Source organism: Belonocnema kinseyi, chromosome 1, assembly GCF_010883055.1.
Source record: "Belonocnema kinseyi isolate 2016_QV_RU_SX_M_011 chromosome 1, B_treatae_v1, whole genome shotgun sequence".
NCBI classification, from domain to species: domain Eukaryota; kingdom Metazoa; phylum Arthropoda; class Insecta; order Hymenoptera; family Cynipidae; genus Belonocnema; species Belonocnema kinseyi.
This window is the reverse complement of record NC_046657.1, coordinates 28070537-28082975: the sequence shown is the minus strand read 5'-3', so window position 1 is coordinate 28082975 and position 12439 is coordinate 28070537. Positions and strand designations below refer to the sequence as shown.

Below are 12439 nucleotides of genomic sequence, written 5' to 3'. Positions count from 1 at the left end.
GAAAATTCAACTATGTAGCTAAAAATTATCTCCTTTCTTGAAAATTCATTTTTTTGGTGGAAAATTCGTTTGTTTGTTTTTTTAGCAGAAAATTGATTTTTTGAACTGAGAATTTAACTATTCCGTTTTTTATTCTAAATTCTTCTTTTTTAGTCGAAAATTCAACTATGTTGTTGAAAATTAATGTATTTAATTTTTCTTTTGTAGAAAATTGATCTTCTTATTTCAAAATTCATCTTTTTTCGTTGAAAATTCGTTCCTTTTTTTTTGGTTGCAAATTATTTTCTTTAACTATTTTGTAGAAAATTAATTTTCGTGTTGAAAATTCGTTCTTTTTCGTTAAAAAGATGTGTTTGTTTATTTTTATTCGAAAATTATTTTTTTTTTTAACTGAAAATTTTGTTGAATAAATTAAATGTATTTTGTTAAATATATGTATTATTTTCGTAGAAAATTAATCTTTTTCATTGAAAATTCAACTTCCTGTTTCAAAATTTATTTTTCTTGATTGAAAACTGATTGTAAATTTATCTTTTCTATTTAAAATTTCAATATGTGGTTGCAAATGAATATATTTTGTTAAGAATTTATTCATTTTTCATAGAAAATTATCTTCTTGGATGAAAATTTATCTTGTGAATTGAGAATTAATTTTTTCGGTAGAAAATTAAACTAGTTTGTAGAAAATCTATTTTTTGGTTGAACATAAATTTTTTCAATGAAAATTTTTAACATTTCATGAATTTTGAAAAAAGAAGATTACTTTTCTACGAAAAAAGACAACTTACTTGAATTTTTGAGGAGAAAAAAAACGACTTTTCAATCAAAAACGAAATAGTAAAAATTTTCAGTTTAAACAAAAAAAACTAATTTTTTTCTAAAAAAAGAAAGAATTTTTAGCCAAAAAGATCGATTTTGAACTAAGAAGATTAATTTTTTACGAAAAAAGACAAATATTTAACAAAATACTTGTATCAAGGACATACATTTTTAACTAAAATCATGCATCTTCAAATAATTTTTAACCAAAAACAAAACGAATTTCTATGAAAAAGATGAATTTTTAAATGAGAAAAAAGACAAATTTTTATGAAAATACATTAATTTTCAACTCGAAAATAATGATTTACTACAGAAAATAGAACAACTGAAATTTTCAGTTAAAGAGATTTAATTTTCTAAAAAAAAAAAAAACGATTTTTCAACCAAACAGATGAATTTTTAAACAAGAACAAAATTGTCTACCAAAAGACATATTCTTAATAAAATACATTATTTTCAAAAACCACAGAGTTGAATTTTACATAAAAAAATAATTTAATTTTCAGTTGGTTAAAATAATTTTCAACCAAAAAATAACGAATTTTCAAACAAGAACATAATTTAAAAAATATATTTTTAACAAAATATATTAATTTGCAACAACATAGTTGAATTTTCAACAAGAAAAGATAATTTACAATCCATTTTTAAACAAGAAAAACAAATTTTTTAACAAAATTTAAATTTTTAATAAAGAAGATTAATTTTATACGAAAAAATACAAATACTTAATCAAATTCATTCATTTTTCACCACATACTTGAAATTTTTACTGAAAAAAACGACTTTTCAATCAAAAAAATAAATCTGCTAAGAAGATTATAATTATCTATACAAAAGATACAATTTTGTTATAAAATTCATTACTTTTTAGTTAAAAAAAAACACTTTCATGTAAAAAAAAAAAACAATTTGGGACCAAAAAAGATTCATTTTCTAACATAAAAAAATGTTGTTTTTTTTACAAGATACATTAATTTTCAACCACATAGTTAAATTAAAAAAAAGAGAAATAATTTACAATGCAAAATGGTATAGTTGGAATTATTAAAGAAATTTAATTTTCTACCGAAAAAGAGAAATTTTCAAACAAAAAGATAATTTTCTAAAATAATTTTTTGTTTTACAAAATACAATAATTTTCAATCACACAGTTACATTGAAAAAAGAAGAATAATTTACAGTAAAAAATGGAATAGTTGGAATTATTAGTTGAAGAAATTTCATTTTCTGCCAAAAAATGTAATTTTCTACCAAAAAAGATAAATTTTCAAAGAAGAAGATAATTTTCTAAATAAAATAACTTTATTTTCAAAAAGCACAGAGTTGAATTTTACATAAAAAATTATTAATTTACCTTCAATAGTGGAATAGTTTAATTTTCTGTTGGTTAAAATAATTTTCAACAAAAAAAAATAACGAATTTTCCAAAAAGAACATAATTTAAAAATATATTTTTTTAAACAAAATATATTAAGAAACATAAGTTTTTAAACAAAAAGTTGAATTTTTAATAAGAAGATTAATGTTATACGAAAAAATACAAATTTGTAACAAAATACATTAATGTTTAACCACATAGTTTAACTAAAAAAAAAAGAAAGAATTTACAATAAAAAATTGAATAGTTGAAATTATTAGTTAAATAAATTTTATTTTCTACGAAAAATGTAATTTTCTACCGAAAAATATAAATTTTCAAACAAGAAGATAATTTTATAAAAAAAAAATATTTTTAATAAAATACATTAATTTTCAACAACCACACAGTTGAATTTTACATTTAAAACATGATTAATTTACCTTCAATAGTAGAATAGTTTAATTTTCTGTTGGTTAAAATAATTTTCAACCAAAAAAAGAACGAATTTTCCAAAAAGAACATAATTTAAAAATATTTTTTTTTAAACAAAATATATTAAGAAACATAAGTTTTTAAACAAAAAGTTGAATTTTTAATAAGATTAATGTTATACGAAAAAATACAAATTTGTAACAAAATACATTAATGTTTAACCACATAGTTTAACTAAAAAAAAAAGAAAGAATTTACAATAAAAAATTGAATAGTTGAAATTATTAGTTAAAGAAATTTTATTTTCTACAAAAAATGTAATTTTCTACCGAAAAATATAAATTTTCAAACAAGAAGATAATTTTATAAACAAAAAATATTTTTAATAAAATACAATAATTTTCAACAACCACACAGTTGAATTTTACATTTAAAACATGATTAATTTACAGTCAGTATTAGAATAGTTTAACTTTTAGTTAATTAAAATAATTAAAAAAAAAATAATTTCAAACAAGAATATAATTTTCTAAAAAAATATTTTTAACAAAATATATTAATTTTCAAGAACATATTTGAATTTTCAAGTAAAAAAGATTAATTTAAAATCAATTTTTAAACCAGACAAATGAATTTTTAAACAAAAATTTGTATTTTTAATTAGCAAGATTAATTTTTTCCGAAAAAATACAAATATTTGAGAAAATGCATTAATTTTATACAATATTGTTCAATTTCTTGAACAAAAGAAAACGACTTTTCCACGAAATACAAAATAAATCTTCAAGAAAGAATATAATTTTCTATAAAAATTTGTACTAAAATTAATTCTTTTCAGTTAAAGAAAACACTTTCAGACCAAAAAAAAAATTTGATACAAAAAAGATTAATTTCGAAACAAAAAGATTAATTTAATACGAAAAAAGACAAATATTTAACAAAATACGTTAATTTTTGACTAGAAAGGAAAGAATTTACAATAAAAATGAGAAAAGTAAACATTTTCATGTTAAAAAAAAACTAACTTACTACTAAAAAGAAACGAATTTTCAAACAAAAAGATAAATTTTAATTCAAGAAGACAATTTTCTAATGAAAAAAACATACAAATCTTCAAGAAAATACATTAATTTTCAACCGCACAGTTGAAAAAAAAAGAATTTACAATAAAAAATAGAATAGTGAGAATTATTAGTTGAAATTTTAATAAATTTTAATAAAATAAAAATAAAATTTTGATAAAATACATTAATTTGGAACAACATAGTTGATTTTTCAACTAGAAAATATTATTTACGATCAATTTTCAATGAAGAAAAATGAATTTTTAAACATAAAGTAGAATTTTCAATTAAAAAACGTGAATTTTTAAAGAAAGAGTTTAATTTTGAAAAAGTAAACGAACAAGAAAAATTAATTTTTAATCAAGAAAATTAATTTAATACGAAAAATACAAGTTTATAACAAAATGCATCAATTGTCAACCATATAGTTGAACTTTCGACTGAAAAAAAACACTTGTTAACAAACAAACAAAAATAATTTCCAAGCAAGAATGCAATTTTCTACCGAAAAAATACCATTTTAAAACAAAATATGTTAATCTTAGAAATCTTTTTTATAAATTTGAAACTTCACAAATTCCAAAAAAGCTTCTTTTTAGGACATCTTCAAAAATCTACATTTTGTTTAAATTTTTGAGAAATCTTCAAAAGATTTTAATTATTTTCGAAATTTTTCAAAAATTTTCAAACCTGAAAATATCTTTGAAAATAATTGTTTTTCCAACAAATTCTTAAATCATGCAAAAGTAAGAAAATTGTCTTAAAATCTCCGAGATTCTTTCGATATTAAGAATTTTAGGTTATATAACATAATTTATTATAACACTTAAAAAAACTAACTCTAGTATTAAAAATAAATTTTCAGATACATTTCACTAGCATAAACAAGACAAAAACCCATTAAAAATCGATTAAATTAGTATTAAGCCCACATTTTGTATCAAAATCTACCCAACTCTTTTCCACCTTAAAACTTATTCATAATTGGAAAAGAAATAATAATCCGAATTATATGAATAAAATTGCAACCATTATTTTGCTTTCTTATAAAAACTAAAGATGATTAAAATCTACTTACATTTGTTTACAAGAGCACATTTTCTCAATAATTTTGTCAATTCCATTCGCATATATGCATAAAAAAAGTGAGGTTATGTGTAAATGTTTTTACGCGCATGTCGTCATTGGGCAAGATGGCGACTTGGTTGCTCTATCAACAATGCGCATGCGTTCTACCGGCAACCGGATTAGTTACCGTTGGCGCGCTGATACGAAATGATAAAATATGTAAATCGATTGCAACATACAATATATTAATTTGATCGAAGTCACTTGTATAAGCAAATAATAAAACAAATAATAAACAAATATTTTTGGTTGAAAATGAAACTCTTTTTTTGAATATTCGTTTCGTTCAGTAAAAAATTGATCTTTTTCAACTGAGAACGCAAGTATTCCATTTTTTCCAATTACTCTTTTTTATTTTTAAATTCAACTATTTGGTTCTAAACTTAAATATTCGGATGAACAATTTAATTGTTTCTTACAAACCAAAATTTATAATAGTACTTTCAGCTCGTTAATCAAAAATACCAAATTTTTACACCATGTACTTTTTTCGTCAGATAAACCGTTTGCAATTTTAATAATTAATAATTTATATATTTTGTTAAAATTTATTCTTTTTTCATACAAAATGAATAATCTTCTTGCTCGAAAATTCAACAATTTGTTTAAAATTTGTGTAATTTGGTAAAAAATTAAAATACAATCAGTTGAAGATTCATGTACTTTGCTAAAAATTGTTCCTTTTTGGTGCAAAATTATTCTTCTTGGTTGCAAATATAATCTTAGTCGAATGTTAAACTTCTTCGTTAAAAATTAATGTTTGTATTCAAGATGCATCATTTTATTTACAAATCATCTGTTTTCTACATAATTGAACTATTTCTTAAAAAAATTAATTATTTTCAGTTAAAACCCCAATTTGTTCGTTGAAAATTCGTATTTTTCGGTATAAAGTAATTCTTATTCATCAAAAATTAATATTTTGTATTCGAAATATTACTCTCTAACAATTTGGTTAAAAAGTCATTTTTTTAGGATTCTTCACTTTACTTGAAAGTTCATCTGTTTTGTTAAAAATTTCATAACTTTGTTAAAAATCATTTTTTGTTACTGAAAATTTGATTCTCCTGCATTAAATTAATTTAAAATATAATTTAAAAATTAAAATTAATTAAAAAATCATCTCAACAATTCCATATATCGTGAAGAGTTTTTCTTCCTTAATTGAAAATTTATCTATTTTGTTAACATCTCTTTGGTTGTCGAAACTTTAACCTCATTTAACTGTTTAGTTCTTAATTCATGTATTTTGTTGAAAATTCGTCTTTTTCGGTACAAAAATAATACTCTCCTTGCTTTAAATTAAAAAATTTGATTTAAAATTAGTATTTTTCGTGCAAAAATTTAATGACTTTCTTTAAAAAAATTATTTTTCTAACTTATTTATTTTTCAAAAGTTAAAAAAATGTTATATTTGATATATTTTGACCAATTTTGAAATATCAATAGATAAAAATACATTTCATGCAACTTTCTCACATATATTTTACGTGAAAATATTATATTATGTGCTATTATGCGACCATTCTAAAATTAGGTGCAAAATACAATTATGTCTTTTGGTTGCGACGATAAATTCATTATGCTACTTGGCATGGAAACCTGATACAACATAAAGGTGCAAATTCAATGAATAAAACATTTTTATTTTTTCCTCTTATTTACGTACGTTTTAAACCATTTTAGTGTCGAAGAAACTATTACAGAAACTATGTTAAAGAAATTATTGAAAAATATTTTTTCTGGTTTCCAGGTTATAAGTTTTTAATCTTATCTACGATATACTTTCAATCAATTGTATAAGAAAAGTCCAACCATTTTTTCAATCCTCACAATAAATGCTTAAAGGTACAATGGGGATGTTGAATGAAATGAGGTAAAAATATATTTTGATTTTTCAGTAACTCATTATATTATTCCAGGAAGAAATAATTTTTTATTCAATAAGAAACATGTTTTCTGTCTTAATAAAGTTTGAACATTACTCTCGCTAGCGGCATTTTTCGCCAAACGTATAGATTGGCTATACTTTGTGACGTCATTTTTCGCGGGAAAATTCAAACTACCGGGATTATGCAAATTATAAAAAAAAATACAAATAGTTTCTAAAGATTCATTTCAAAGTAAAAATATCTCTATGTATTATTATTAAATAATAATTAATAATAGTTATAAAGAAAATAATTTAAATCGTCTGCCCAAGAGCGCCTTCAGCTCAAAAACATTTTTTAGACGTCTTAGACGGAATTCCCTGATTTGCAAATCTATTATTTGTTTATATCTTTTACGCCGTTTGATTCGGCTTTTATTTTCGATTTCTCGCTGTTAGCGTATTAAGGCATTGATATGTTAGGTTCGATCTGCTTAGACCGCTAGACTGATAATCAGCTGTCAAGATGAAAGTCGCGACGGCCGATAAATCTGATTGGTTGAAATTTTTAAAAGTAACATGGCGGTTAAAGTGGCTTGATTGGTCTTCAGATGTATTTCACAGTGACGTCTCATCTGTTTGAATGTGACCAAATGTACTTAAAAGTAGAACATTTTTTAAAAGTATTATAACCTTACAATTTTTTTCTTTTCTCCATAACGTTATTCACTGCTTCAAGTTTCTAAAAATATGTTTATCTAATTTCATGCAACATCCCCATTATGCTCTTAGATCTGTCTGTTTATAAGGAATTGCACTGTTGCTGACTTCTACAGAAACAATTTTTTTTTTTCAATTGAACAGAAAATAAGTCTTCTCCTTTTTATCAGCAAAAATTTCTATCCACACGATATTTCTCTTACTCTGAAACCTTATAAAATTCGTTTGACTTAAATTACTGATTAAATAATTTTACTATATGAAAGTGTTCACATACAAAAAATTCGAGATGGTTCATTTTATTTCAATTCATTTCAAAGGCATACATACATACGTTTCAGTTTGCTTATGTGTAAATACACTTCCTGGATCTGTAGAAGTACCGTGCATACAGCATTATGAAAATTGATTAAAAAAATAAAATATGTATCCAATGGCATTTACTACTGTGGGCAAAAAATAGTAAGACTTTGTTCATATTTAAAATTTTTTTTATTTATTCTTCCAAATCTATATCGTCCCCCTCAAAGTAACCCCCCCGGCCCCAATACACTTGTGCCAACGTTTTTTCCAATTCTCGAAACAGTTGTTAAAGTCAATTTCCGGAATAGTCTTCAATGCGCTTAGCGATTTATGTTTAATGTCTTCGGTTGACTCAAAACGGTGACCTCGGAGCGGTTTTTTCAGTTTAGAGAATAGCCAAAAGTCATACGGAGATAAGTCAGGCGAATAGGGTGGTTGCGGAACGATATTAGTCGAATTTTTGGCGAAAAACTCACGAAGAACGAGAGCCGTGTGAGCCGGCGCATTATCGTGATGCAAAAACCATGTGTTGTCTTTCCATACTGATCTTTCCGATATTCCAACGATGCCAGTAAGGTCTCTGACTATTAATCGTCGTCAACGCGCTCTCGACCATCTTTGAACAATTTGTACCAATCAAAAACACTTGCTCGCGACATACAATTATCACCGAAAGCCTTTTGCAACATGCTGAACGTTTCGGCACCAGAAATTTGATTCCGAACACAAAATTTAATGGAACTTCTTTGTTGAATAATTTCACACATTGTAAAAATCGCCGAATGCACTTTTTGTGCTTCAGAAAGACAAGCGTATACTAAACACTAATGATTATTTTGATGTGACATTTGGCACAGATGTCACCGACAGTCATACCAACCTAGAAAAAAAAATATTTCGACGAATGGGTTTTCGCGCGAAATTTAAATTAAAAAATCTTACTATTTTTTGCCCACAGTAGTATATATTTATTACACAGACTTTTGTAGCAGTTCTCTATAAAGTGACATATTATATGAAAGTAAAACGACCTTTTGTAATCTTTTTATGTAAAATATTAAGTATCTGATTCGAGGGTTTATTTTCGATAAGACTCGTTAAATAATTTGTTTTGTTTCCTTCTTGATCAAAACAAAGATTATGCAGTTTTTCAAAAGAATGGTCAATATTAATTCCTACTCTATCTAATGTCTTTGATAAATTTGTCGGCGTGAAAAGTTCTTTCTCGGCTAAGAAGTGATTTAAATAATTTTCTTTATTAAGACAAGATTGATAAAAATTAACTAAGATAAATGCGGCATTATTTCCTGCTGTAGATAATATATTGGATAGATCACTTGAACTAAAGCCTGCTTTATAGATATCATCCAATAGCTGTGTTTTGTTTCCTGCCTCATCGAAAACAAGATCATGAAAGACTTTTAAAGCCGAACAAATATTAGCTCCTGCACTACGGAGTATCTTAGATAAATTCTTCGGCTCAAAACCTTCCGTTTCATTTAATAAGTGATTTAAATACTTTTTTGTTTCACGAACAAAACAAAAGTCATGAAATTTTTTTAAACTACCCGCTGCTGCACTTAGTATGTTGCATAAATCACATGCCATAAAACCTGCATTATAAAAATCATTTAAAATTTCTGTTCTTTTTCCTTCTTCGTTAAAACACAGGCTATGCAATTTTTCAAAAGAATATTTAGCATTTGCTCCTGACCCACTCAACATAACGGACAAATTACGTAGGGTAAAAGATTTGTCCTGGTCTTCTTCTTCAATAAAATGCTTTAAATTTTCTTTGATATTTCCTTGTGCATCAAAAAAAATATTACATAAGTCTTTAAAAGCCTCTCCGGCGTTAACTCCTGACCCATTCAGAATACTGGACAGAATGGTAAAATTTATTCCTTTTTCTTCTAGAAATTTTAAATAATGTGTTTCATTTCCTTCTACATCAAACCAAAGGTCACATAAGTCTTTAAAAGCTTTTGCAGCATTAGCTCCTGCTCTATGCAAAATACTGGACATACTAATTAGATTTATTCCTTTCTTTTCTAAAGCTTTTAAATACTGTGTTTTATTTCCCTCTATATCAAACCAAAGATCGTATAAGTTTTTAAAAGCTTCTGAAGCTTTATCCCCTGCTCCACTTAAAATACTGCTCATATTGGTCAACTTAATTTTTTTTTCTTCTAGGGTTTTTAGATACGGTGTTTTATTTCCGTCTTCATCAAACCAAAGATCGTGCAAGGCTTTGAATCCTTCTGCCGCATTAGCTCTTGCATGGAATAGCATACTAGACATATTGGATAAACCCATTCCTTTTTCTTCTAGAACTTTTAAATACCTTGTCTTATTTCCTTCTGCATCAATCCAAAGACCATATAAATCTTTAAAAGCTTTTATAGCAAAACTTCCTGCATAGCCTAAAATACTGGTCATACTAACTAGATTTACCCCGTTTCTCTTTAAAATTTCTAGTCTTTGTTCTTTAATTAAAAAATCTAAGAACTGATTAAACGCAAAGGCTTCTTGTCTACCAACCACAGTTTTAGCAAACTTAATTTCTTCATTAATGTTTTTATTTAGAATTTCCGGATAACTTATTATATTACTTTTTATATCTTCAAAAATCTCTTTCATTTTTCTTTTTGTGATAGGACCAACTTCATGAGACTCGGACCAACGTAAAGCCATCTCATGTAATTCCTCGTAATTATATGGAACTTTACTAGAATTATTATCGTTCCTGATACGCTCTCTAATAATTCTATTTAATCCTGTCGTATTGGGTTGATTAACTGCAAATATTAGTTTATTTAAAAACTTCTCTTTTATTTCGTTTTCATTCTCGTCAGTAAGTCTTCCTTTTCCTTTCTCTTTTTGCAACGAAAGTGGAAGCTTTAACATACTTAAAAGCTTTTCTTTTGTTTCTTCCTGTGAAAATTGATAAAGACCATTCTCATTTATGCACGAACAATTTCTTAAAATTTTGTACTTTTTCTTTTGAATATCAATACTACAAAATTTTAAAGGATAGAAATCTTTAGAGCGTCCTTGTTTTAATCTATTTTCTGCTGTAAGATCTAAGTCTGCATTAGTATAAATAATAAAATAGCTTATATTCTTTTCCAAATCTTCATAAAACATGGTGAAATGCTTGTTAATAGAAAAAGTATTATTCTCCCTAGTTTTTACTAAGGGAAATAACTGACTAAAACCAATTTTAGTATCTGCTGTGTAAGCTTTTACGCAAGTGATCCTGCCTTTGTAATTAATATTAATGTCATTAGATACATCGTCGCTCTTTCCTTCAAAATTTATAGAAGGCATGCGTTTATGCAAAAACATGTCATGCAAGACAAGCACTAACAAATTGAATTCATAAATAATCCCAGGTATATCATTGATTAATTTTCCAAGTTGCTTACGCTTTTCTACATGCATCAAATCGCGTAGTACTTCCTCTCGTAATGCTCTATAATCGTATTGAACATTAATACATTTATCTATTTCATTTTTAATAATGATGTTCAGTTCTTGTCTCCTAGGCTGATTTATTGCAAATACTAATTTATTAAAAAAGTCTTCTTTTACATCTTTTTCAAATCTCGGAGACAATTTGCTTTTTGTGATCACTTTTTGCATAGCTGATGAAAATTGTAATTGCTTCAAAAATTCTTCTCGTGTTGTTTCATCTTGTGAAAATTGATAAAAGCCTTGCTTTTTTGTATCAGCAGTTGTAAACAAAAACTCCTTTAAAATGTTACAATTCAACATGCCATCAAATTTAAAAGGATAAAAGTTTTTAGATCGCCCTTGTTTTAATCTCATTCCTTCGGTCAAATCCAAGCCTGAATTTGTATAGACAATCAGATATTCTGTAGGATTTTTTAAACTTTTTGCTTCAGAGACTTTATACTGAACAAAACTATTAAAGTAAGTATTGATAGAAAAACTTTGATTAACTTTAGTGAATAATCTATCATAACTAATATTTTCTTTTACATAACGGTTTTCTACATTTTCAATCTGTATGTAAATAGAATTTTCTTTGTAACGAAGAACAATATTATTAAATTTATTAATTTTAGAATCTCCAAACCCTAAAGACAATGTAGGATATTTTTGTCGAAGCGTATACTTTCTAAGCAAGCGAAGTATCGATAAGTCTAATTGATTCATAAGTCCAATCAAACGATGTGGGAGATGACTTCTGGATTGATTAGCTTGACACTCATTTTGCAATTTATCAGATAAATCTTGCCTGGATACATCTTTTAAATCACCTAATTCTGCAGGTAGGTTGTGGCTCGTATTCTCGTATGTAACAACATTTTCACGCCCAGTCACGACACGAAGGATCTAAAAAATAAAAAATAAACTTTTACTTCCATATCTCATTCGAAAATTAATAATTAATTTACAAAACAACATTTCTATGATTCTAATATGAAGTTAAACAATTTCAAGTCCATTATTTTTACTTTATTTTTTTGTTAATATTCGCGTTTAAAGTATCGACACGGATTTAAATCTCATTTTTTATCAGAGAAGCATCACATGTTACAAACATGTTTGCGATACCCCACCTATACAAGACTTTGCGACGTGAACTGATTTCTGTGCGATTCAACATAACCAGATAGGTAGTATAAATTTTCCAGTAACGCGTATTGGTTATACCCACATATAGTGCACGTTGGAAACAATTTAATATAATATATGTTATGTTATTAT

At 25.6% G+C, this 12439-nt stretch overlaps 2 protein-coding genes across 3 annotated transcripts in view; both read right to left on the bottom strand.

The window, feature by feature from the left end:
• LOC117167602 (serine/threonine-protein phosphatase 2A regulatory subunit B'' subunit gamma-like) overlaps positions 1-4856 on the bottom strand; it is a 54644-nt gene extending 49788 nt beyond the window's left edge. For both annotated transcript variants that reach the window (XM_033352668.1, XM_033352659.1), the window contains exon 1: positions 4760-4856. In XM_033352668.1, coding sequence (XP_033208559.1) covers positions 4760-4811 — 52 coding nt within the window. In that variant the 5' untranslated portion in view covers positions 4812-4856. The remainder of the gene's footprint in view (positions 1-4759) is intronic.
• Positions 4857-11926: 7070 nt separating this feature from the next.
• LOC117175155 (cylicin-2-like) overlaps positions 11927-12439 on the bottom strand; it is a 112600-nt gene continuing 112087 nt past the window's right edge. Inside the window, exon 5 of the mRNA XM_033364780.1 lies at positions 11927-12064. Coding sequence (XP_033220671.1) covers positions 12039-12064 — 26 coding nt within the window. The 3' untranslated portion in view covers positions 11927-12038. The remainder of the gene's footprint in view (positions 12065-12439) is intronic.